Source organism: Mustela nigripes, chromosome 7, assembly GCF_022355385.1.
Source record: "Mustela nigripes isolate SB6536 chromosome 7, MUSNIG.SB6536, whole genome shotgun sequence".
Lineage (NCBI taxonomy): Eukaryota > Metazoa > Chordata > Mammalia > Carnivora > Mustelidae > Mustela > Mustela nigripes.
In genome coordinates, this window is record NC_081563.1 from 118,521,912 (window position 1) to 118,548,889 (window position 26,978).

Below are 26,978 nucleotides of genomic sequence, written 5' to 3' on the forward strand. Positions count from 1 at the left end.
CACTTCCGTCACGCGTAGAGCGCTTGCGCAGAGGTGACGGCTGCACGGCTGTCGATTGGCTGCGTGTGTTCGTCGGCGGGAGGACGTGCGGCGCTGCGTTGCCCCTCCCTCCGCAGCGCCAGGTCTCGGCGGAGCCAGGGAGCTGAGCCGGCGTTTTGGCCGAGTGAAGGCAGCCGCAGCACACCACGGAGCCTGACTAGTGATTCTGTCGCTATCGCTGTCGCCGCCGCCTTGCGCGCCGTGATTCGCGACCCCAGAGTCCGACTCCTTTTGGCCTGACCCGCGCGCCCCTCGCCCGGCCCGGGCGGCGCGACGGGAGGATGAGCGGCGGGCGGCGAAAGGAGGAGCCGCCTCAGCCGCAGCTGGCCAACGGGGCCCTCAAAGTCTCTGTCTGGAGCAAGGTGCTGCGGAGCGACGCGGCCTGGGAGGACAAGGTGCGGTGGGACCTGGCGAGGGCGCAGGTTCGAGGAGCCGGTTGGGACTCGGGGACGAATGGACAGGCCCGAGCCTGCCCCTGCCGGGTCCAGGCGCGGCGGAGTGTTTGGCGTGTGTTGGGTCGGGGCGGGGAGTGGGCGGCGTGGTGGTGGCACTAAGGTGTCGGGGCGAACTTGGCGGGCCCGGGCCTGACAGCCGGGCTCGGGGCTCACCGAGGAGTGAAACCGACTGGGTCACGCGGGAAGCAGCGAGGAGGGGGCACAGCAGTTGCCACCCGCGGGCAGGGCGTGTGCCTGAACGGCGAGAGTGAGCTGAATTCGACCTCCGCCTTTTGCTCCCAGTAGGATCTTCAGTAAGTGACTTGTCTTCTCCGAATTAATTACTTAATACGGTCGTTAGTATGAACAGTAACGGTAACAGTTTTCTACCAAAGACTTTGTGCCAGGTGCTCTCTCCACGTATTGTTTCACTCAGTTCTCAGAACAGCTCTGAAGTGGGGTACCGTGGTGCAGGAAAGCCTTTAGCACGTGATGAGGCTTACTGAAGGTGAGCTGCCATTGCTTTTAATTAGAGCAATTGCTCTAATTTCTAAATACCAAATGCCTTAATAACTGCGAGAAGGGAGATTGAAACCACCTCTTGGAGGTGAGTGAGAGAGGGAGGGAGAGGGGGAAACCACCAAATGTGTGTTGAGAGACTATTGGGGCTTCAAGATTTTTACACTGGTCACACACTTTCAGAAGATCTGAGTGTAGGCACTCCCCAGCTCTGCCCCATGATCTGGAAGGGACCAACACAGCTCGATTCCAGTTGGCCTGAAAAGAATGTTATATTTGCAGTTTTTCCCTTGTTTTTCTGGACTGTTGAAGTGGGTTCTCCTTCCTGGAGCTCTTGGGTTGGGGAGAATGGGAGGTACTTCCTGAAGGTCCCCTTGTCCTGCCCCCAGCCCTGCCCAGCTCTTGCAAAACCTTTATGATCTGCTGTGTCATTTCTTTCTTCCTTCTTGTACAAGGACTGGTTTCTGCCATCTGGGGCAGGTTGGAAACCTGAGTCTTCAGCGTCCTTGTATGAAAATCAGATATGCTGGCACCTGCCTTCAGCACTTTTGTTTCTAATTCCTTTCTTCTTTGTTGCTTAAAATTCATTGTGCAGGAAGATGGTGCTGAGAAGGTTAAAAGTCAGCCCTTCTGCCTATGGATAGTATGCCTAGGTCTCTCTTCTGAGGGTCAGTGTTCTGTGGCCAGTAGCACAGTTACTTTCACAGCCGTTTCATCACAAGCCATTTCATTAAGATTTTATTTATTTATTTGACAGAGATCACAAGTAGGCAGAGAGGCAGGCAGAGAGAGAGAGGAGGAAGCAGGCTCCCTGCTGAGCAGAGAGCCCGATGCGGGACTCGATCCCAGGACCCTGAGATCATGACCTGAGCCGAAGGCAGCGGCTTAACCCACTGAGCCACCCAGGCACCCAAGCCATTTCATTTTTGAAGCTTCTAAAAAAAGTAAATAATTTTCCTAGAATTTTTACTTAGCACAAAGGCCCAAAAGTCATCACTTAAGAGAAATATATCCTTTTTTTTTTTCCTTTTAAACCATGTTTTATTATAAGAAGAAGTGGAGATCAGGAAACTACGTACTATTGCTCTTGGAGACATTTCTATGGAAAATGTGTTTATAGCAGCAAGCTTTTTTATTTCTCACCTATTACAGAGGCTTTCTTTCATGTGGCATCCACTGCAGATAATGCATGCATTCTTTCTTTCTACAGGATGAGTTTTTAGATGTGATCTACTGGTTCCGACAGATCATTGCTGTGGTCCTAGGTGTTATTTGGGGAGTGTTACCGTTGCGAGGTTTCTTGGGAATAGCTGGGTAAGTCTTGGGTATGTTCCATTTTCTTGTATCAGTTCTTTTCACATAGAGATTTTGTTTCCTTTTTATGGAAAGGGCCATTACTAAGTTGGAGGAATACACACACACATTTTAAGATGACTTGGGGAGGGGGGAGGAGATGACTTTGTATGGGTGAGAGAGCAAAGTGACGAAAGCAGAAAAGTAGCCCCACAGTGGCACTCCTGGCTTAGCATTTCTCAGTTCAGCAGGCCTGGGAGCATCTTAGTTTAGACATGTTATTTTTCCAGAGACTGGACTGGGCCAGTCCATTCATTTATGGATCCAAAGTGATCTCATGTAAGAGGCTACTGCACTGCCTGTTGGTAGCGGCCATCTAGTTTTCTGACATGACCTTTGTACCAATGGAAATTTGCAAAGTAGAAGAACTTCTGTACTTGATGACCTTATATAGGCACTGTGCTGGATGTCTTGGAACTTGGCTTTGACAGAAGTTATTTCAGATCCCTACTTTTTAAAAGCAGTGAAAAAGTAGGAGGTTGCACCCTCACTTTTTACTGTGTTTCCATGGCCGGTGGCAGCACAGTTGACACCTACCCCTGGTCTTGGCTCAGCTTGTTAACAAGCGACTGAAAGTGATGAGTCCACATGCCCACCAGAGTGAATTAAAACAATGTGTAGGAGTAGTCTCAAGATAGGAATTGTGGGTAAGCTACAGTGGGAAATGGACAGGCAAGCTTGTGAACTTTTCTTTTTTTTCCACACCCGGAATATAAACTATGATCCTTAACCATGGAATATCACATTGGTTGTTTTAGGGGTGATCACATCTCTTATTCCCTCACCATAGGGTGAAAAGGGTGAAACAGATTTCAAATCCCTTATTTTCTCGGAAGATAATCCAAAAGGCATATGTCATCTCCTCTTCTAACTAAAAAGGTTTTTAATTTATGATACTGAGCAAAGCATTTGTCCAAGGAAGGAGTTTGAGTTTGTTATGCTTTGCCTGACTTTGGCGGAGTGGACACGTGATGAGTTCTGAGTGATGGTGAGGAGACCAAAGACCTGGGGTTCATAGGTCTTCCCCTGTTGGAGGAGGTATATAGATAACTCTTCAGAATGTTGGTCATCCCGTTTGAGCTTTCTGTGAAAGAAAAGGCCTACAAGCAAAGGGGGAAGGCAGTCTGAAGACAAGAGGGAATCCCTCTTCTTCCCAAGACCACTTTTCTAGGAGAGAGTAACACGGCTTCAGACCCCTTGCTCCCATCTCATCTTGCAGGATTCCTAAGAGATTTCTCTGAAGTCACCCAATCTAGGAATAATATAGCAAAGACCCGAGTTAGTTTATTATCCTTGCCACTGTGGCAGATGAGTTAAGCTATTTAGAGATCTCTTTTTACTTTTAACTGTAGAACGGATTCAAGTTCCAGCTCTGCCACTTTCAAGCTACATAATTTTGGGCTCACCTCTCTGAGCTTTCATTCTCTCATCACTGGAAAGGGAAGGACACTAAAAGTGTCCTCCTCCTAAGATTGATGTGTGAACTAAATGTGATAACCCAAGTAAATTCCTAAATGTAGTGCTTAGTACATCATATGCACTCCATAAATGGTTCACTGCAGTCATATGATTAGCTTTACAAAGAGAGCTAAAAATGGCTATTGAAAAAAAGAAAAACAGGAGGGCTGCCTGAGTGGATCAGTCCTTAAGCGTCTGCCTTCGGCTCAGGTCATGATCCCAGGGTCCTGGGATCAAGTCCCACATCAGGCTCCCTACTCAGCAGGGAAGTCTGCTTCTCCCTCTACCTGCTTTTTCTCTCTCTCTCTCCCTCTGACAAAATCTTTTTTAAAAAGGAAAACAAAACAAAACGGTAAAGGAGGTGTTTGGGAGTGAATTTGCCTTGGAATGGCTCCCCATAGTACCATTTTCTCAGGACTGCCTGTTTCTTGGGGTTTAGTCCCAGGCTGTCCTGCCAGAGCCAGTTTCTCTCACTCCAAACAAATCCTATCCCTCCTTTGGTTGGCACCTTTCCCCTTGCTCTTGGAAAAGGCCCAAGGACATTTATTTTTCCACACACACTCCCTCTCCTCCATCTGTCTGACCCAGTTGCCTGGGCTTAGGGCAAGACTGCTTTGGTGCTCATTTCTGGTGACCCTCTCCTCCCTGCTTTCTGCCTTAACTGCCCTCTCTCTGGGCTCCACCTTGGCTTCTCTTCATTCTGGTGTGGCGATAGTCAGGGCATATTAAGGTAAAACCATTTTCTCTGTTCTCATTATTTATACCGTGAGAACTGAGTGGTGGTTCTGTTCTGCAGAAGTTTTGCATCTTCCCGTCTTGCCTCTCTGTCTCTCATAGAGCCTGGCACCACGATTAATAGGTGTTCAGTGAATGCTTGTTAAAATATTTTAAAACCCACCGATCCTTGAAAGCACGGTCATACCTTACTGTTATCAGTGTAGCCTCCCAGCCCTGAAATCAGAGTATTTGTTAGAGGTTCATTATTTTGTTAAAATTCTGATTGGAATTTTTAGGATAGAGTTAAAAATGGATTGGAGAGTCTTTTTAAGTTTTTTTTTTCCCCAACCCCAATCCAGCACATTCATTTCTTTGTCTACACATCTGTGTAGTTCTCTCCCTCATTTATAATATAGGATTTATGCCCATCCTTAAAGCTCTTTTTGAGCTCCAGTCCTTTCCTGAGCCCTCCCATTTGACCACCAAACATTTAAATGCCTGTGTTTTTGTGACCCTTAGAACGCAGGGGCTGTGTTGGCTCTTTTCTCTCTGTCATCCCATATCTCCTCTTTCTTTATACTTCCCGATCTCTTATCACTTAGCAACCACTTTTACAGCCAGAGACTCTAAATGAGTCTCAGCCCTTCTCCATCCCTAGCTTACTAGCTGAGTCCCAGAGTGACATTTCTGAGTCCTGCTAGTAGTCTTTGTCTGGAACCACTAACAGCCTGTCCAGAATGAAACTCCACAGGGCACCTGGGTGGCTCACTCGGGTGAGCCCCCAGCTCTGGATTTCAGCTCAGGTTGTGATCTCAGGGTCATGGGATTGAGCCCTGCACTGGGCTCTGCACTCAGCAAGGAGTCTCCTTGAGGATTCTCTCTCCCTCTCCTGCCCTTCCCTGCGCCCCACCCCCCCTCACACATGCATGTACGCTCTTTCTCTAAAATAAATAAGCCAGTCTTTCAAAAACAAAACAAAATGAAACTCCTGACAGAGAGAGGCAGCCAGATTGGCTGAGTCCCCAGATCTCTGGCAGAAGATAAGGATGTGGCCACAACATGGCCAAGCCAAGGACTGGATTTTGTGCGAAATCCAAGAAAAACCTTCTGTTCTTCCTGACTCCCTGCCTGTTAACTGAAACCATTATACTCCCAGGCCTTTAGGCTTGAAGCCTTTGGGTTTCTTGCCTCTCCATTCAGCCATTTTCCCAGTCCCTGTCCTCAAGCTTTATTTCTGCTCATGTCCTAAAACATGGTACAAGTATAAACCAGTCTCCCAGCTCCTGTTCTCCCAACTCATGAGAAAGCCCATATTCTAACTACTCACAAAGTAGACTTCTGGGTGCCTGGCAGGCGCAGCCAGTAGAGCATGTGAATCTTGATCTCAGGGTTGGGGGTTCGAGCCCCTGATGGGTGTGGAGACTACTTAAAATCTTTAAAATGAAAATGAAAAAACTGGACTTCTGACATATGTATAGTCTGTCTCATGCTCAAACAGCCCCAGGGTCTGCCCCCTAATACTGATACTCTTCAACAGCATTGTACGGCCCTGCCCCATACCAGCCCACACTTCGTCCATTAGGAGGAACCAGTTCTTTGCATTTTTCCACCCCAGCCTTCAGGAGCAGTGTGACCTAAGACATACAGTCCCCCAATAGATTAGATCCTGTGACTTGGAAGATCATAAAGTGTTGATCTGTTCATAAAAATTACCTTTACATGGTGACTATATGAAGAGATAAGTAGATCAGGATGATAATGTTATACCTCGCTGCATTCTAAATGCTTTATTAGTTAAATAATACAAGATGGGGAATCAGAGACCTTCCTGAAGGTGCTCACAAACCTTTGGTTTCAGTTCCCTGCTCACTGCTCACTCTGTTTTTGGCCTCCTCCTAACCAATAGCTGAGGGACAGCAGTGTTCACCATTGCATCAGGTGCGTAGCCAACAGTGCATATCCAGACACTATCTCCCAGTGGGAATGGACGCAGGAGCTGCTTTAGTGTGCTTGCTCATTCCACTAGGCCAGGAAGCAGCAGCCTAACATGTATCTGTCCCGTGGCCACCCCACCCCAGCGGGAGCTTCTTGGAGGCCCATGTCTGGTACTAGTCCTATTTGGGATGGTTCAGCTACCATGCTGTCTTACTGTGAGAGGGCCTGGAGAAGTTTTATGTGCTTTTAAATTTAAAATTTTTTTTGCTGGGCATCTAAAAAAAAGTTGCTCTTTATGTCTCTAGCTCAGCCACTGGGCAGTTCCATTGAGGGTCTAGGTCCGTGTATTTTTTTCACTTGCCCCCATAATACAACTACTTAACTGCAACCGTGATTGTCTTGGTAAGACGGGACTGTGGTCGTGGGAGTTTTGAGTCTTCTGAGCTCATAGTTTGTGTTCTGTGCTTGTCTTCCCTCCAGATTCTGCCTGATCAATGCAGGAGTCCTGTATCTCTACTTCAGCAACTACCTACAGATAGATGAGGAAGAATATGGTGGCACATGGGAGCTCACAAAAGAGGGCTTTATGACCTCTTTTGCCTTGTTCATGGTATGTATAGCTGATAGTTACAATAGTAAATCCTCTTGTTTCTCCAGCGGAGCACACTGATTGGGTTACACTGTGTGATCGGGATACCATTTTTGAAAAAGCATAAACAACCATTACCTGGTCAGTAGATAAATAAGATGTTGTATAGCCATGTGGTATTCAACCGTAAAGAGGAATAAAGTACTGGTAGGGATTACAACTTTGAATTTTTAAAACATTATGCTTAGTGAAAGAAGCTAGACACAAAAACACGTTACATGATTCCATTTACATGTAAAATGTCCAGAATAGGCAAATCCACACAGAAAGTCGATTAGTGGTTGCCAGTGGCTGGGGGGGGGGTTGGGTGTGTGTGTGTGAGGAAATGGGAAGAAACTGAAGATGATGCAAATGTCCCAGAATCAGTTAGGCTGTGAATATACTAAAAACTCTGCATTGTGTGTGTGTGTGTATATATTTATTTATTGTATACTTTAAAAGGTGAACTTTATGAAATGTGAATTATATCTCAAAAGTTAATTTTTTAAAAATTGTAGACCCTAGCCCAAATCAGTAAAATCAAAATCTCTGGGTGAGGGTGCCTGGGCATACATACTAAAGGTCCCAGGAGATTGCAATGAATAGCCAGTTTTGAGAACCTCTGCTTTGTCTGAGGTGAAGCTGACAAGCCGACAGGATATGTTGGTGGTTTCTTTTCCACATTTGTTGTTAATCCTGATACTTTACCCATATCATTTCCACATCTATAACTCTACCCCCGAGTGCTGCAGTCACTATTTGGTTGAGAGGGAAGCTTGTCTGTGGTCCCTTTGGGAGCACTGGTGGGTAACCCTGGGCTCTGTTAGATACAGCTTGATTTCAGTGAAATTGTTTAGGCCTCCAGTCCAGTTGCACTGAATAGCCCTTGGAAGCCCACTGTGCATACATTGTTTGACACATTTCTTTTGTGGAATAGGGGCCTGTGTTGACCCAGGTGATCTATGACCATTGCTTGTCTTCTCTCTAGGTTATCTGGATCATTTTTTACACTGCCATCCACTATGACTGATGGTTACAGACCCCACCTGCTCTCTGTCCGGTCCAAAGGACCGTCATAGTTACAGCACAGAAACATGATTGTAGGGACACCCCAGCCACATGGAAACTGGAAGACCTGTGTTTCCTGGACCGAGAATCAGTGTGTTGGGCATCAGTGTTTTCTGCAAGGGTTGTGATCTGAAACTTTTTAAAGAACCAACTGCCTTTTGGAGAAGCATTTCTGAATTGTCCATCACCAACCATTTCTTCTTGGATATCATCATGAAACACCTGTTTGCTGATGGGAGCTGTCTTTTAATTGGATGCACCTCTGGATCCGGATGAAACATTAAATTGTCTTCCTCACTTCTCCATCAGGTGTACAGTTTTTAAACTATCAGTGGCATTTCAAGTTTTCTGAAAACATTGTGGCCGTATGTGCGTGGTCATTAGCACAGTATAAGCATCATCTAATAACAGTTTCCATTGTAGAATGTTTTCGGGTACTTGAATAAATCAAATCTTTAATTGAAAATCTGTTGATGATACCTGTTAAAGCTTTTCCCACCTCACCTCTAGCCTCAGACCCCTGCCCTCCAACCTCATCCTTCACCTCCTCTCCCTGCTCCTGTAGCAGCTCCAGCTAGGCCTCTCTTTCCTTAATGGGCAGCAGAGAAATCAAGGGCTAGAGTTGGTGTAGGCTGTGGCCTTGGTTTTGTGGAGAGAAGCTTAGTGACTTCTGATGCCCCACCTGGTGCTGAGATGTGACTGACCTCACTGCAGTGGGCTAGACCCAGAAGGTGCCATTTTGTGTTTGGCCACAAGGTGGCAGGGCCACTGTAGCCAGGAAAGCTTAGGCAGGTTCACATGATAAGCCACAAAATGAAATAGAGATCTTGGAGCTATGACTGTCCAGAGAAGAGGCCTGATGGGGCTGTTTGAGAACCTGGACTGTCAGGGGTCCCCTTTGCTCTGAGGTCCAGGTAGAGGCTGGACATCCTGGGTTCTGTTGCTGTGGGAAGACATCCATCCCATCGGCTTTCCTGTCCCTTCTAGCTATAGTCCTACCTTCTGAAGTATGGTATTCTGAGTGAGACTTGTAAATTTTCTTTAAATGATTTTTTTTCTTCTTGATATGAATGGTGGCTTCTACCTAGTGGGTGGAGCTGTGGGGTGTGTTGAAGGGGATTCAGTAGGCAGGGGAGAAAGATGGAAATCCCAACTCAGGTCAAACTGGGTCAAACCCCAGAGGTTTAGTCTCTTTGGAGCCCTGTCCCTGTTCTCAGCTGATCTGTACTTGAATTAGAGGTTGCAGGTGGATTTGTGACACTGGGAGGGGGTTAAATGACTTCTTAGGGCCGAAAGAGGAAGGAGCACAGAATGCAAGTGGGACCCTGAATTTGCCTCTAGAGTGCTCAAGGTGAGCTGAGCTGGGGATCTAGGTGTTGCAGCGTTGGATTCCCTTTTGGCCTCTGTTTTGGGCCATGGCATCATCCAAGGAGCTGTCATCAGTTAGGCTGATGTAAGAGCTGATGGCCTCCCGGAGCCCCTCACTGAGGAGAGGGGACTCCCCTAGGGTAGGTGCTTCAGAGAACAGGAGGGAGCTGTGGAGAGGGAAAGAGAGTTGGGTCAAGGAGCCTCATCCTGCACCCTGCTCTCACCACACAGTTCAAGTTCATACTCCCAGTGGCTCCCCATTCTCTCAGCCAAAACCCCAGCTTGACATTTCCATTCAGGACTGGTGCTTTCTGTTCTACCCCATCTTGTCTGACACTTCCATCCTGGCCATCTTTGGCATCTAGGCATGCCCTCTATCCACTTCCTCTTTCTCCTTCCTGCCAGTCCCTGTACAGTCCTGCTGAGCCTGGCTTGGTCTCTTATGAGATCAGTCAGTACTCACAAGCTTGCCAGTGCCCCCGAAGGTGACAGGCTTATTTGGGTTTGTGGGTTCCCAGGTTGGGTCCTTCTATCTCCTTTGTTCTGCCTTCATGTTCCAGGGGTCCCCTTACCTGTCCAGCTCTTTCCAATTGAGTGGCACGCTCTGCACAGTCACAGGTGAGGGTATGGACTTGCCAGGCTGTGGGCCAGCCCTCCGCAGGGCACAGGGTTCCTTGAGGAGGCAGCAGATACCATCCGCCAACTCTGAATAAAGATCCAGACCTTGACATGGCTGACTCCAGCCCTACTTTGCTCCCTAACAACCCCCACCCTCACCCTGACAGCTTTCCGCTTTTGGCATGTGGAGGCATGTTCAAAAAAGAATGACAGGGCCACCTGGCTCGTTCAGTCAATAGAGACTCATCTTAGGGTCATGAGTTCAGGGCTCCGGTGTAGAGATTACATTTTTTTAAAAAAGTGATGGGACACGAGCCTCAAGCTGTTGATCTAGGGGCTGAGATACAATCAGATCATTCTAGGCTAAGTTTTGAAGATTGAATTGGCTGTGGTTTTGGGTAGGTTGATGGTACTCTTTGAGAATACCTGGTTAGGAAAGTGCTTTGGTTAGGAAAGTGCTTTGGGAAGAAGAAAGCTAAAGAATACTTCATCTCTATGTGTTCTGTCCGTATCTACTGCACAGACCCACCCTCTAGAAAACCCCCGATCAGTTTTCCCAGGAGTGGGCTTTCCTCTCTGCCCCTTTGACACTGTCATCGTGGCTACATGCTCCAGTACCTATAACAGGACAAGCACCAGGAAATGCTGAGAGTCAACTAAATTGCACAACAGCAACAGCTCTGGGACTAGTTCCTGTGAAGAGAACTGTGCCTACCATTGAGGTCTTGGACTCAGAACCACAGTGTAGGTGAGGCACTGGCCCATGTCCACATGGGAGGACTTTATGGCTCTGTCAGGGCATGGGATGAAGACAGAGGTCCTGGCCTACGTTCTTGGCACATTGGTATGGAGATGGAGAGGTCCCTCTTCTGCCTGTCTGGATATTCTCCAGCAAGTGAAGTGTCTAAGAGTACAACTGTCTGCCCCCCACACCCCACGTCCCAGTCTAATGGAAGCAGGAAATGGCCATACCAGAATAGTGATCCACTAGGGCCTGGAGTGATGGGAAGGTGAGGCGCGGTGAGATGTACAGCCAGCCATTATCAAGGCGATGGATCCTGTAGTGTCTGATCCGGTCCCACGATGTAGGGCGGCTCAGGCGGACTGACAGGGAGTAACAGCCTGAGGAGGAAAGCGTATGGGGCAGGACTGAGGCCCTGCTGGGACCCACCCCCAACCCAAGTTGGGAGAAGAAAGACATGAGATGGTCACCAGGCCCAGACAGAAGGGAAGCCGATAGGGGAAGGATGAAGACTTGCTCTCTTGGCCATAAGTGCCCACACATTCTTAATTGATAGGACTTTTGTGAGGATGAAATGAGATCATTCACACAGTACGCAGGACAGGGCTGGGCACAGTTTATGTGAATATTAAATGGTGGCTATTATAGACTCAAGTGGCCAGAAGTGTTAGAATGTGAAAACTTGTCAGTAGATCAGCAAGGATGTGCTGAAGTTGAGGAACTCTTACTGTGCTGATGTTAAGATAAATAATTACCAGCCACTTTGGAAAGAGTTATCATTAACTAATTAAACATGCACCTCACAACCAGCAGTTTCATCCCAGCATGTTACCTTAGAAATACAAGAGCGAGAATATTCCAAGCAGCTTTGTTTGGAAAAGTCCGAAACTACAAACAGCCTGTATGCCTGCCTCAGAACAGTAATACTGTAGACCAGGATAAGTTAATAACCACTACACACATAAGCATAGAAAAATCTTAAAAATGCACAGAAATAGCAAGTCAGAGAAGTAGATATTCAGCATGACTCCAAAGTTCAAATTGGATTTTAAAAAGCAAGGCCCAAATATCTGATAAACACACTTTGAATAATAAAACAGGCTAAAAGTAAAAAGATGGAAAAAGGGGCACCTGGGTGGCTCAGTGGGTTAAAGCCTCTGCCTTCAGCTCAGGTCATGATCCCAGGGTCCTGGGATCAAGCCCCACATCGGGATCTCAGGGAGCCTGCTTCCCCCTCTTTCTCTCTGCCTGCCTCTCTGCCTACTTGTGATCTCTATCTGTCAAATAAATAAATAAAAATCTTAAAAAAAAAAAAAAGATGGGAAAAGATGTATCATGAAACAATCATAGGAAAGCTGGAGTAGTTAAATTAATAGCACGGTAAGGCAAAGTAAGGGGCGCCTGGGTGGCTCAGTCATTAAGCATTTGTTTTCAGCTCAGGTCATGATCCCAGGGTCCTGGGATCAAGCCCAGGCTTCGCATCATTGGACTCCCTGCTCAGCAGGAAGCCTGTTTCCTCTCCCACTCACCCTACTTGTGTTCCCTCTCGCTCTCTGCCAAATAAACAAAATCTTTTTAAAAAAATTTTTTTTTTTTTTTTTTTTAAAGATTTTTATTTATTTATTTGACAGAGAGAGGTCACAAGTAGGCAGAGAGGCAGGCAGAGAGAGAGGAGGAAGCAGGCTCCCTGCTGAGCAGAGAGCCTGATGTGGGACTCGATCCCAGGACCCTGAGATCATGACCTGAGCCGAAGGCAGCGGCTTAACCCACTGAGCCACCCAGGCGCCCTAAAAAAATTTTTTAATCAGGCAAAGTAAAATGCAAGACCAAGAGTATTAACAGAGATAAGATGGATATATATATATATATTAAAAATCTTGAATTTGTATGCACTCAATTACATACAAATGCAGAGATTCAAAATATATGAAGCAAAACTGACAGAACTAACAGAAGAAATAGATATCCATGATTATAATTGAAAATTTCAACACTCCTCTCTCAGTACTTGATGGGACTAAAAATCATTACGGATATAGAAGACTTGAACAATACGATCAACCAATTTTACTTCATTAACATAGAACATGGGACCAACAACAGTACACATTTTCTTTTAGGTGTACATGGAATATTCAAGATAGACTATAGACTGGACCACAAACACAGAAATTTGAAAGGATTAAAATCAATAGTTATATTCTTGGGGTACCTGGGGGGCAGTCAGTTAAGTGTCTTTTTTTTTTTTATTAAGATTTTATTTATTTGACAGAGACACAGCTAGAGAGGGAATATAAGCAGGAGGAGTGGGAGAGGGAAAAGCAGGCTTCCCGCCAAGCAGGGCACCCCATGTGGGGCTCAATGCCAGGACCCTGGGAACATGTCCTGAGCTGAAGGCAGATGCTTAATGACTGAGCCACCCAGGCGCCCCAAGTGTCTGACTCTTGATTTCTTTCAGCACAGGTCATGATCTCAGGGTTGTAAGATACAACCCCGCATCAGGCTCAGCGCCTAGCAGAGTCCACTTCTCTACCTCTCCCTTTGCCCCTCCCTGCGCACTGCCTCTCTCTCTCTCTAATAAATAAATAAATATTTTAAAGAAAAAAGTTATGGAGGCACCTGGATATCTCAGTCAGTTGAGTGCCTTCAGTTCAGGTCATGATCACGGAGTTCTGGGATCAAGCCCCAAATTGGGCTCCCTGCTTGGCAGTGAATCTGCTTCTTCCTCTCCTTCTGCCCCTGCTCCTTCTCTCCCTCAAATAAATGAAATCTTAAAAGAAATAGTTATATTATTTGACCACAACAGAATTAATAAATTAATAGCAAAATATCTGGAAAATCCCCAAATACATAGGAATAACCCAGAAATCGAAGAATAAATCACAAGAAAAATTAGGAAATATATTTGACTTTTTTAAAAAAAGATTTTATTTATTTGACAGATCACAAGTAGGCAGAGAGAGAGAGAGGAGGAAGCAGGCTCCCTGTTCAGCAGAGAGCCCGATGCGGGGCTCTATCCCAAGACCCCGGGACCATGACCTGAGCCAAAGGCAGAGGCCTTAACCCACTGAGCCACCCAGGCGCCCCTTGACTTTTTTTTTTTTTTTTTTTAAGTAAACTCTACACCCAGCATGAGGCTTGAATTCAGTACTCTGACATCAAGAGCCACATGCTCTACCAACTGAGCCAGCCAGGCACACTTTTAAAAAAAGATTTATTTGGTTTAGGGGCACACTTTTTAAAAAAGATTTATTTGTTTTAGTAGTTTAGTGTCTGCCTTTGGCTTAGGCCATGTTCCCAGGGTCCTGGGGTTGAGCCCCACATCAGGCTCCCTGCTCAGCAGGAAGCCTGCTTTCTCCCTCTCCCACTCCTTCTGCTTGTGTTCCCTCCCTCATGGTGTCTCTGTCAAATAAATAAACAAAATCTTAAAAAAAAAAAAAAAGATTTATTTTAGAGAGGGAGGCAGGAGGGCAGAGGGAGAGAAAGAATCTCAAGCAAACTCCCTGACGAGCATGAAACACAATGTGGGACTTGATCTCATGACCCTGACATCATGACCTGAGCTGAAACCAAGGGTCAAATGGTCAACCAACAGCCACCTAGGCATCCCTGGGCATCCCTTTTTATTAACAGTCATTTTTTAAGAAATATATATATTTTCAGGGGTACCTGGATGGCTCAGTCGTTAAGTGTCGGCCTTCGGCTGCTCAGGTTGTGGTCCCAGGGTCCTGGGATCGAGCCCCACATTGGGTTCCTTGCTCGGCAGGAAGCCTGCTTCTCCCTCTCCCACTAACCCCTGCTTGTGTTCCCCTTCTTGCTGTCTCTCTCTGTCAAATAAATAAATGAAATCTTAAATAAATAAATATTTTAAAAAGTTTATGTAAAATTGTGTTTTTGTCTTCTTTAAATTTTTTTTAAAGATTTTATTTACTTGAGAAAGAGAGCACGAGTGGGGGAGGAGGGGCAGAGGGAGAGGGAGAAGCAGACTCCCTGCTGAGCAGGGAGCCCAGTGTGGGACTTGATCCCAGGACCCTGGGATCATGACTTGAGCCAAAGGCAGACACTTAACCAACAGAGTTACCCTGAAACCCCTCATTAAATGTTTGATAGAACTAACTAGCAAAGCAATCTGGACCCAGGGTCTTCTTTGCAGGAAGTTTTAAAATTATGAATTCTATTTAGGTAATAGATATAGGGCTATTCAAATTTATATTTTTTATATCAGTTTTGGTGATTTCTGTCTTTTAAGGAATTTGTCCATTTCATCCAAGTTGTAGAATTTACTGGAATAAAGTTGCTTATAATATGCCCTTATTATTCATTTAATGTGTGTAGGATCTGTAGTGATGTCCCTCTTCATTCCTGATATTGGTAATATATTGTTTTTTTCTTAATTAGTTTTGTTTAGTCACCCAGGCATCCCAAGATTTATCATTTTTTTAAAGTAATCTCTGTGCCCAACACGGGGCTCGAATTCATTACCCTGAGATCAAGAGTCACATGCTCTACAAACTGAGCCAGCCAAGCAGCCATGAGGTTTATCAATTTTATCAATCTTTTGGGATAACTGACTTTTCTCTATTTTTTTTAGATTTTATTTATTTATTTATTTATTTATTTATTTATTTATTTGACAGAGATTGAAAGATCATAAGCAAGGAGAGAGGTAGGCAGAAGGAGAGAAAGAAGCAGACTTCCTGCAGAGCAGAGAGCCCAACGCAGGGCTCGATCCCAGGACTTAGATCATGACCCAAGACAAAGGCAGACACCCAACCAACTGAACCACCCAGGCGCCCCTATTTTTTTTTTCCATTTATTTTTGCTTTAATCTTTATTTCATCCCTTCCATCTAAATTTATTCTTCTCTTTCTAGCTTTTCTTTTTTAAGATTTTATTTATTTGTGACAGAGAGATGGTGAGAGAGGGAACACAAGCACAGGGGAGCTGGAGAGGGAGGAACAGGCTCCCCACTGAGCTGGGAGCCTAATACAGGGCTCGATCCCAGGCTGCTGGGATCGTGACCCAAGCCAGAGGCAGACACCTAAGAACTAAGCCACCCAGTTGGCCCTCTTTCTAGCTTCTTCTTCTTTTTTTAATTTAAAGATTTTATTTATTTATTTGACAGACAGAGATCACAAGTAGGCAGAGAGGCAGGCAGAGAGAGAGGAGGAAGTAGGCTCCCCGCCAAGCAGAGAGCCCGATGCGAGGCTCCATCCCAGGACCCTGGGATCATAACCTGAGCCGAAGGCAGAGGCTTTAACCCACTGAGCCACCCAGGCGCCCCTCTTTCTAGCTTCTTAAGATAGAAACTTTATTTTATAAAGTTTCTTTTATTCTTTCTTTCTTTTCTTGAAATGTAAGCATTTAAAGCTACAAATGGGGGCTCCTGGCTGGCTCAGTCAGTAGTCCCATCGTGAGTTCAAACTCCACATTGGTCATAGAGATTACTTTAAAAGAATAATTAAGTAAAGCTACAAATGTAACTTTATTGATTTAGCTGAGCTCACACATTTTTGTATTTTCATTGTTTAACTAAAAATATTTTCTAAAGGGAATACTGGGGCCCCTTAGACATTCTCTAACACTGGGACATACTCAGTAGGGAGTCTGCTTCTCCCTCTCCCTTGGCCACTCTCCCTGCTTATGCTCTCTCACTCTCTCTCTGTCAAATAAATAAAATATATTTTTTAAGATTTTATTTATTTATTTGACAGAGACAGTACAAACAGGAGGAGCAACAAGAAGAGGGAGAGGCAAGCTCCCCACTGAGCAGGGCTCTGGACGCAGGGCTCGATCCCAGAACCCTGGGACCATGACCCAAGCAGAAGGCAGATGCTTAATGGACTGAGCCACCCAGGTGCCCCCAAATAAATAAAATCTTAAAAAGAAAAAAGGAACATCAAAAAAGGGGGGCACCTGGGTGGCTCAGTGGGTTGAGCCTCTGCCTTCGGCTCGGGTCATGATCTCAGGGTCCTGGGATGAAGCCCTGCATCAGGCTCTTTGCTCAGCGGGGAGCCTGCTTCCCTTCCTCTCTCTCTGCCTGCCTCTCTGCCTACTTGTGATCTCTGTCTGTCAAATAAATAAATAAAATCTTAAAAAAAAAAAAGGAACATTCACTATATAAATACAATAAAGGAGGAAAAACCATGATCACCTGAAGAAATGTAGAAAAATCATTTGACAAAATTCAACACTCATCCTGATAAAAAAAAACAACCACAAAACTACAAATAGAAGGTTGAATAGTTTCCTATTGCTGCTATAACAAATTACAACAAATTCAGTGTCTCAAAATAACATGAATCTATTATCTTATCATTCTGGAGATCATAAAACTGAAATGGATTTCACTGAACTAAAATCAAGGTGTCAGCAAGCTTGTGTTTCTTCTGTGAGCCCTTGAGGATAATCCATTTTTTGCTTTTCCAATTCCTAGAAGCCACCTACATCCCTTAGCTCATGGCCCTTTCTCCATCTTTAAAGCCAACAGCATAACGTTCATCTCAATCTCTTTCGAACTCTGATCTTCCTGCCTCTCTCTTATAAAGACCCTTGGGATTTCATTGGGCTCATCCGAATAATTTGTGACAATCCCCCCATCTCAGCATCCTCAACTTAGTCACATCTACAAACTCCCTTTTGCAATGAAAGGTAATATATTCACCAGTTCCAGAGATTAGGACCAAGACATCTTGGGGTTGGGGGGATATTATTCTGCCTACCACAGAAGACTACTTTCAACCTGACATAGAGTATCTGTGAAGCATCTATAGTTAATATCTAATATAGTTAATAATATCATACTTAATAAGAAAGACTGAATTTTTCCTCCCAACATTGGGAACAAAGAACAAGAACATTCTAACCCCTTTATTCATTGTACTAGAGGTCCTAGTACAATAAGGCAAGAAAAGAGATTAAAGGCATATAGGTTGGAAAACAAGCAAATTGTATTTACAGATAATGTGATTACATATGTAGAAAGTCCTAAGTAATCTCTAAACACCTACTAGGATTAATAAGTAAATTTAGCAAGGCTATAGTATATAAAATCAATATACATTGGGAAGTTTGGAGTAGGATTCATGCTTCCTTTTCCTTGTTCTCTCCCTGACTCTGACGGCTCCTTGACTTTTGTACCTTTAAGAAGAATCTCTACTTGGGCCTGGGTAGCTCAGACAGTAGTAAAGTATATGAGTTTTGATCTCAGGGTTGTGAGTTTGACCCCCACCTTAGGTGTAGAGATTACTTAATTCAAAAAAAAAAAGTCTTGGGGAGCCTGGGTGGCTCAGTGGGTTAAGCCTCTGCCTTCAGCTTAGGTCATGATCCTAGGGTCCTGGGATCGAGCCCCGCATCGGGCTCTCTGCTCAGCGGGGAGCCTGCTTCCTCCTCTCTCTCTCTCTGCCTGCCTCTCTGCCTACTTGTGATCTCTCTCCCTCTGTCAGATAAATAAAATCTTCAAAAAAAAAAAAAGTTTCTTCTGGAGCTGAGCTGTGGCTCTGAAATAGCTCTGTGGTTGGGAAAGAGCTAATTTATCTGAAAATAAGCCCTGAAGGCCAAGCAAGCCAGCTGAACTAAGTGACTAAGTCCCCATATCCCCTGTGTGGTTCTACAGCCACCCCATGCTGCTCACTGTCTCCACAGTTGCTAAAACTGGGAAGGGCACCACACTGAGTAGCTAGCTGGTACGCTCAGGGATAACAAGTTCCATGAACCCCATGTGGGGTTGACAACCCCACTGTGGAGACAGGTCACCTACCAATGCCATCTGTGACCAGCCTTGGGCTGGTATCCTGAGTTCCTTCTCACTGCTCCATCCAGTCCCAAATACCTCCGCTCTCTCCCAGTGCCAGGACATCTCCACTTTAACTCAGACTCCCTGGGTTCAAATCCCACACACAACCACATGCTAGAACACCCCTGTTGCCCCATGCTTACTAGCTGTGTCTCCAGGCACATTATTTGACTTCTTGGATCTGTTTCTTCACTTGTAAAGGGAGATAACAATTCTCACCATGTCATCAGATCAGCACAAGGATTCAAGTGGTGAAGCAAGGGAAATATTTTAGGAACGTCTGGCATGCAGCAAACACCCAATAAACTGTATCAGGCCTATGGTCCTTTGCTCACACTGTTCCTTTCGTAGGGAAGACCCTTCCATCTGAGTAACCACCAGTCTTCCCTTCACAACTCAGTTCTGCTCAGCCTCCTTCTAGAAGACCTTCCCTGCAGGAGAGAAGGTCCAGCTCTTACTTGGCCAGGCAGCAGTGCTTCTGTGGCACCAAGAGTCCTGCTCTGCCATCGCCTGTCCCTCAGCCCTATCCCTCACCCCAGAACACACACAACCAACTGTGAGCCTCCTGAAGGATGGTTCTGATGTATCCTTCCTCCATCTGCCCATCTCAGAAAACAGCAGTGCTGTGCATCTATCACTAAGCTCTCATCCTCACAGTGAGTCAGGCTCACTGCTTCCCTTCTCTCCCAGCTCACATACCGCCCGACAGCAAACCCTACTGGCTATATTCAGAATATATCCAGAACCCGACCACTCTCACTCGACAGAACCTGCAACAATGTCCCAAGTGGCTTCCGGTTTCCTCCTCATTACCCCAACCCCAAATCCTCTCTTTGAAGCTGTGGAGGGATCAGTTCATGTCACTCCCCTGCTGAGAACCAAAGTCCCCAGCCCAACCTGACTCCCAGCGACCTCGATTGCTGACTCCCAGCACACCTGTCCCTGCTGAGGATGCATCTATTGCAGGCCTTTGTACACTTGCACATGTCCCGTGACCCTGCCCCTCTTAGGCAGCTTTCTTGTTTCCATGTGGCACTTACCATGATCAGACACCTCCTTATTTATGTGTTCGCTGTCCATTTTGCCAGCTGGTTTGTGGACAAGGATTTTGCTTTTTATATCGTTGAATCCCCACTGCTTACAACAATAGTAGGCACAGAGTCACCACACAAGAGCCATTTGTTGAATGAATGAATGAATGAGTGAATGAGTGAGTGAATCTCTGGGATAAATGCCGGACAGAGCCGTGATTACAAGCAGTTTGGGGGAATGTTTTACTATTTGCACGCCTCTCCTGTCTGTGAACATGTGGTATTGGAGAAAGTCTTCCCCAGATCTTCATCCTCTCCCCTCCCCCATTGTATTTTCATGCACTCATTCACTCATTCATTATTCAGTATACATCCCTTGAGCACTGGCTACACGCCCTGCACAAGGCCTGACAGACATAATTAGATCTTTGTACTCTGGGAAGGAAGTGCGGTCCTGACCGTACTTCCCACACTGGAATTTTCCTTTATGGTCCCCATTTCAAATATTTAGCTCTTGTGCTCTTAAACCACATACCCCAGTTTTTTTGTTTTTGTTTTTTCTTTTAAGAACTAAGTTTACAGTAGTTACAAAAGTGGTCTGAGAGCAAAGGGTGGCAAATAGCCTGGGGAAATACATCGAAATGGGTCATGAAGGGTGAGTGTGAGTTCAAGTGGAAGAATGGAGGATAGGTCTTTCCAAGATTGAGGGAGGAGTGTGTGCAAGGAAGCAGCAGTGGAAAGAAGAAGAAGGTTTATTCACAGAACGTTCTGGTGGGCAGTGAGCCAGAAGAGAGGCTCCGGGAAGGAATGGTAGGAGCTGTGGCTGGGTACAGGGGTTGGAGGGAGACACACTGGGGAAAAGGCAGAGAAGGTACAATGTCCTGGATTCCAGAAAGTTCCAGTTCCATAGCCTATGTCTCATCTTGGCCTGCAGGGACCTCTGGGGCGAGGTACCATGTTTCCCCTGCTGTTCTAATGATGATACCAGGAGGTGGGGTAGGGTCCACAGTGGTATGAAGGACTGATTGGAAGCTGTGTGTGGGAGATGGGCCTAGAGGACCCTCCTGACCTTTCTCTGCGAAGGCCTCTGAGAAGTTGATAGCCTTGGACTTTCCACCGTCTGCAGCCTGAGGACAAGAGCCATGACTTAACAGGCCTGACTCAGAAGAAATGTTCAACAAGTGCTTCCAAGATGACATAATGGACAGAAGTGGCTCAGTGGGTTAAGCCTCTGTTCTGTAGGAGAGGGAAGCATGGCCTGATCATCAGTCTTTCTTAAAGCACCCACCAAAGAACAGAGACGCAGTAGGACAGCAGGGAGGTGAGGGGTAATGCTGTGGGGACTTGGCCTTGCTGCTGACCTTTGGAGCAATCCTATGATCTCCACAAAGTCGTCAGTGTCCCTTCACAGACCAAGGTTTGGGGCCTGATACAGGCTCTGCCATGACTTCCCTCAGGCTTAGGACATAAATAGATATGCCAGAGGGACCCTAGGGAAGATAGAGAGGTCTTCCCCTCCCTGGCAACTCTGAGTAGGCTTCTTGGGAGCTCACAGGCCCCAGGCCTTCCTCCTCAGTCTACACACAGACTCAAATTCCCCAGCAGAATTCCCTTCCCAGAGGTATATTTGGACACTGGTGAAAAGAAAAGGTGATTCTGAATGCATTCACTCAATCACTAATTAATTAGTATTACATACAACAAGATGCATTATGTAACTGTAAAAAAAAAAAAATGTCTCTTACTACTTAATTCTGGTTTCCCTAGAATGGAACTGTGTTTTCAAACATAAAAGAACATAAGAACCATCCAGAGACCTTGTGAAGGAAGCAGATTTCTGACCTCTGAGCCCAATCCCTTTTGAAAGGGACCCAAGAGTCTTTCCCGGACAATTCTGAGTCTGAGAACTAGTTTGAGAACTAGCGTTCTATGACGTTCCCCAGGTCCCATAGAGCTGCAGTGCCAAACATTTTTTTTTTTTCTTTTTTAATGTAGGTTCCACAACCAGCATGGAGTCCAACACTAGGCTTGAACTCATGACCCTGAGATCAAGACCTGAGCTGAGATCAAGAGTCAGATGCTTAACAAACTAAGCCACCCAGGCGCCACCAAACTTTTTTGGGCTACAAACCACAGTATGAAATTTTACACTGCGACCTAGGACACACTTAAAATTACCTAAGTCAGGTAATTTTACTGACTGATTTACTTTACTTTACTGGCTGATTCAGTCAGTTAAGTGCCCCACTCTTGATTTTGGCTCAGGTCATGATCTCAGCGTCCTGGATCAAGACCTGCGTTGGGCTCTGTGCTGAGTGGGAAGTCTGAGGATTCTCTCTCTCCCTCTGCCCCTCCCCACTCTTGTATGCACTCTCACTCGATCTCTAAAATAAATAAATAATCTTTAAAAAAAATTAGGGGCACCTGGGTGGCTCAGTGAGTTAAGCATCTGACTCTTGGTTTCTGTTCAGGTCATGATCTCAGGGTTGTGAGATTGAACCGCTTGTTGTGCTTTGCTTGAGGTTCTTTCCCTCCCCCTCTGCACCTCTCCCTGCTCATGCTCTTTCTCTAAAATACACAAAATCTTAAAAATAAAACAAAAACAAAAACCTCATTGTTAAAATAAATACAATCTTTTAAAAATTACCTAAAACAAAAATAGGATGAAACAATATTCCTCCCAACCCCAGTGATGCACCTGGAATGTTCTGCACTTCAAACGCTCCCTGGTCCATATCCACCAAATGAAGGGGTCGCAACCCAGGCTGCATATCAGAATCACCAAGGGAACTTTTATATCTTCTAGGGCCAAGCTTACAGCCCTGACCAATTAAATCGGAAACTCAGGGGTGCCTGGGTGGTTCAGTCAGTTAAGCATCTGACTCTTTTTTTTTCCCAAAGATTTTATTTTTTCATTTGACAGAAAGAGTACAAGCAGGGGAAGAGGCAGGAAGAGGGAGAAGCAGACTCCCTGCTGAACAAGGAGCATGATGCGGGACTGTATCCCAGGACCCTGGGACCATGACCTGAACCAAAGGCAGATGCCCAACCAAATAAGCCACCCACGTGGCCCAAGCATCTGACTCTTGGTCTTGGCTCAGGTCTTGATCTTGATCTGGGTTGTGGATTAGAGCCCCATGAGGATTGTGGGTTCAAGCCCCAGAAACTCTGGGAGTTGGGTGCAGGCATTAGTAATTTATAAAGCTCCCCAGATGATTCCAACTTGAAGCCAAGGTCTTTTTTTTTTTTTTTTAAGTAATCTCTGCCCAACATGGTGCTCAAACTCACAACCATGAAGTCAGGAATCATATGCTCTACCAACTGAGCCAGCCTGGTGCCCCCAGATCAGTGGTTCTTTTTCTTTAATTATATTATTCTTTTAATTTATTTATTTGAGAGAAAGAGGGAGCAGGGGGAGGAGGAGCAGGGGGGAGGGGGAGAGAGAGACTCTCAAGCTGACTCTGCGCTGAGCACAGAGCTGGACATTGAGTCAATCGCACCACCCTGAGATCATGACCTGAGCCAAAACCGAGAGTCAGACACTTAACTGACAGCCATCCGGATGCCCCCAGATCAGTGGTTCTTAAAGTGTGGTCCCCACGGCAGCAGCATAACCTGCAAACTTGTTTGAAATGTAAATTCTCAGGCCCTGCCCAAGACCCACCAAATAAGAAATCTGGGTGTGTGGCCAGTTCTTTGTTTTAAGCCCTCTGGGTGATTCTGATGGCCACCTGGATTTGAGACCCACTGCTCTATAACCACTGAACTAAACTGATGCAGGTTTTAACGTGCAGCTTGACAAATACTGTCCTAAAAGAAGACTCAGATGAGAGATTAGAAATTAGTACTGGGGAAACTATTTCCTTTCCTGTAGAACTGACAAATCTCTTCCTTTTGTGATAATGAGAACTGCATTCTGATCTACCCCCTTTTGGGGTTGGCTATGGGGAAGCTAAGAGTCAAATCTAATCTTTTTATTTTTCATTTTTTTATTTTTATTTTTATTTTTTTAAAGATTTTATTTATTTATTTGACAGACAGAGATCACAAGTAGGCAGAGAGGCAGGCAGAGAGAGAGGAGGAAGCAGGCTCCCCACTGAGCAGAGAGCCGGACCCGGGGCTCAATCCCAGGACCCTGGGATCACGACCCGAGCCGAAGGCAGAGGCCCAACCCACTGAGCCACCCAGGCGCCCCGAGTCAAATCTAATCTTTTTTTTTTTTTTTAAAAGATTTTATTTATTTATCAGAGATAGAGAGGGGGAGAGAGCGAGCACAGGCAGACAGAATGGCAGGCAGAGGCAGAGGGAGAAGCAGGCTCCCTGCTGAGCAAGGAGCCCGATGTGGGACTCGATCCCAGGACGCTGGGATCATGACCTGAGCCGAAGGCAGCTGCTTAACCAACTGAGCCACCCAGGCGTCCCTCAAATCTAATCTTAATCCCAGCAATCTTGTGTATATTTATGGATCTTTAATATTTTTTTTAAAGATTTTACTTATTTGTGGGGTACTGTGTGGCTCAGTCATTAAGCACCTGCCTTTGTCTCAGGTCATGATCCCAGAGTCCTGGGATCAAGCCCCGCATCGGGCTCCCTGCACGGTAGGGAGCCTGCTTCTCCCTCTCCCCCTCCTCCTGCTTATGTTCTCTCTCTTGCTGTGTCTCTGTCAAATAAATACATAAAATCTTTAAAAAAATAAAGAAGCAGGGCACCTGGGTGGCTCAGTGGGTTAAGCCTCTGCCTTCGGCTCAGGTCATGATCTCAGGGTCCTGGGATTGAGCCCTGCATCGGGCTCCCTGCTCAGTGGGGAGCCTGCTTCCCTCTCTCTCTCTGCCTGCCTCCCTGCCTACTTGTGATCTCTGTCTGTCAAATAAATAAATAAAATCTTTAAAAAAATTTTTTTTAAAGTTACCTTTAAAAAAAATAAATTAAAAAAAAATAAAAAAGCTTTTACTTATTTCTTTGAGAGAGAGAGTGCACTTGCATGTGTGTGAGCACAAGCAGGTGGAGGGGCAGAGGAAGAGGGAGAAACAGACTCACAGCTGATCAGGGAACCCAATGCTGGGCTTTGGGATCATGACCTGAGCTGAAGGCAGACGCTTAACCGACTGAGCCAACCATGTGCCCCGTTTATGGATCTTTAAAGATCGTTTTCTGCTTCCTCCTTTATTTCCCAGCCAGTTCCTCTTGTACATGTGCCTTCTTAAGAAGGGGCAGTAAGTGCTGGTCACTATGTGGTTGTGGCTGAACCAGACCAAAGAAGCGGGGGTATGGGGCAGTTGAGCAGAGAGCACTTCCTGTGGCTTCTCAAGCTCCCTGGGGCCTGGTTCGCAGCACCCCTGCCCCAGTCAGCTCCACTGCTGCGGTTTCCTGTTTATAGCCTGCACTCAGGCCAGCCCCCAGCCCCAGCCCGCCTTTGGGTGTAGGGGGGATGGTAATGCTGTCTGTAAAGTAGCAGGAGAGGGGAGAGGTCAACCCAGTGAGCTTCTGAAAGAAGAGGAGGAGAGGCAAAGATGTGCTAGAGGGGGCCCCAGGAGGGAGACCGAGAGCAAAGGACCCTGACAACCCACCATGGTTGGTTCAATTAGGGCAAGCACAGAAGACCTGTCCTCATTCCTGAGTATTGCCCCACTAGTCTACCACTGAGTTTGCAATTCCACCATTATTGTGATACATGGGCCTTTCCTGGATATCTGAAGTGAGGAGGACCCCAGCTGGGTTTGAATCCCAGCTTCATTGCTGTATTTATCCCGGCAAATCATTTCTCCTCCCTAAGCCTCAGGTTCCTCATCTGTAAAATGCGGACAGTGGAACTACAATCCTCACAGGGTTGTTTGAAGACACGTAAAGGGTCCATCATAAAAATCAGCATCACCACTTGTGTAACATCCTTCTCTGCCCCACCATAAGGGTCTCAGGGCAGCAGCTCGGAGGGAGACAGGGGCATCAGAGACAGACTCTATTAGCTTTGTGTTTTGTTTGTGGAAGTCCTGTACCCGAAATGGGAGAAGGCACATAGGAATGTGCAATGTGACATGTCCCCACCCCTCTTCAGGCCTTTGTTTCCCCATCCTCCCCATCTATACAGCAGAAAGATCAAGAGCTGACTTTGAGTTTTCTGGCTGGCGACCCAGGGAGGGCACAGAGACCTCATGAACTTGACAATTTTTTGCCAAGTTGTGTCTTGGGGAGGGAGGAATCATTGCTGGTCAGGGCAGGGAAATCCTGTGACCATATTCTATTATAAGAACCAGTTACTAAAGTGTAGGCTGAGCCTGGATCCCCACAGTGGACCATTCACACCTACTTTTAGAAATGGGATTTCATGGCAGCAACATAGTGGTCAATGAAACTGCCTGACTCCAAGTCCAGGTACTCCAGCCCTTCACATTTGACCTCCTGCCTATACCACCAAGCTATCTCTTGGTTTTCAAGGACAAGCCAGGGCTGAGCTTACCCACCTCTCCTGGTCTGGCTCTCCCGGATGAGAAAGGCACCTCCAGAGTTTCCAGGCAGCAACAGCAGTTCTTCAGCTTTCTCCCGGCTCAGACCCTCATACAGCCACCTGCAGGAGGGACAGAGAGAGGTCAGCTTGTGCGTGGGTGGGCCAAGACTACTCAAACCCCTCCTCCCTCTCTGGTCCTTAGAATTCCACTTGTACTTTGGTCTCTAAGGGCCCCCCAGCTTTGTTTTGGTCCCGGCTCCAGAGGCTGCAGAGGACAACCTCATGGGGTCAGCCCCGGCCTTTTCTGCCTGGAGACCTCATTCCCAAGTAGCGAGGAGGGCGGGAGAAGGGGGGATGATCACAGACTCCTAGCACTGCCCAGCTAGTACCCCTATGCTAGCCAACTCTCCTTTCCAAGAATTGCCTATGTGTATGTGTTTAATTTTAGTAAATATTTTCTTTGAACATTTAAAAATTTAACTTTGCAGCCAGAAGGCATGCGGGTGAACATGTATTCATTCATTACCAGTGAAATGTAACTCCCACTGGAGCTTATTTGTGGGTAGAAATGTTGGAACTAGAATGCTCAAGACAATCTAAAGTCTTGGAAAAAATCATGCAACATATCGATCACCATATGTGCCTCCCAAAGCACAGACCTTCGTGACCTACTCCTCGGGGCTTCTTTTCCTGCTGGATTGTTGAGTCCTCTGGCCCCCTATTTTCTTTTGTCCTTTCACTTAATCCCTCACCTATATGTCCATGAAGGACTTGACTGCAATGGAAAGTTCAGGGTGGTTTTGCAGGAATTTTTTGCTTACTAGTCCAACA

The 26,978-nt window shown here is 46.1% G+C and overlaps 2 protein-coding genes across 4 annotated transcripts in view; one reads left to right on the forward strand and one right to left on the reverse strand.

Moving 5' to 3' along the window:
* The first annotated feature begins 64 nt into the window (after positions 1-64).
* Positions 65-8,207, forward strand: RAB5IF (RAB5 interacting factor). Its single transcript, XM_059406951.1, has 4 exons — positions 65-434; positions 2,203-2,306; positions 6,936-7,065; positions 8,072-8,207. Exons 1-4 carry the CDS (start codon positions 321-323, stop codon positions 8,111-8,113), a joined length of 390 nt encoding a protein of 129 aa, XP_059262934.1. The 5' UTR covers positions 65-320; the 3' UTR covers positions 8,114-8,207.
* Positions 8,208-8,287: 80 nt separating this feature from the next.
* Positions 8,288-26,978, reverse strand: part of SLA2 (Src like adaptor 2) — a 28,891-nt gene continuing 10,200 nt past the window's right edge. For 2 of the 3 annotated variants that reach the window (XM_059406943.1, XM_059406942.1), the window contains exons 5-8: positions 26,164-26,267; positions 11,110-11,259; positions 10,092-10,224; positions 8,288-9,686 (exon numbers count right to left, since the gene is read on the reverse strand). In XM_059406943.1, the coding sequence (XP_059262926.1) occupies positions 9,521-9,686; positions 10,092-10,224; positions 11,110-11,259; positions 26,164-26,267 (553 nt within the window). In that variant the 3' untranslated portion in view covers positions 8,288-9,520. The remainder of the gene's footprint in view (positions 9,687-10,091; positions 10,225-11,109; positions 11,260-26,163; positions 26,268-26,978) is intronic. The other variant, XM_059406944.1, reaches the window with a different exon arrangement.

What these genes read in the sequence shown, in the direction of transcription:
- RAB5IF (XM_059406951.1), top strand. Translation starts at nt 321, where the DNA reads ATGAGCGGCGGGCGGCGAAAGGAGGAGCCGCCTCAGCCGCAGCTGGCC. An exon ending in ACGCGGCCTGGGAGGACAAG is followed by an intron (nt 435 to 2,202) that starts GTGCGGTGGGAC and finishes TTCTTTCTACAG; the next exon opens with GATGAGTTTTTAGATGTGAT. An exon ending in GGTTTCTTGGGAATAGCTGG is followed by an intron (nt 2,307 to 6,935) that starts GTAAGTCTTGGG and finishes TCTTCCCTCCAG; the next exon opens with ATTCTGCCTGATCAATGCAG.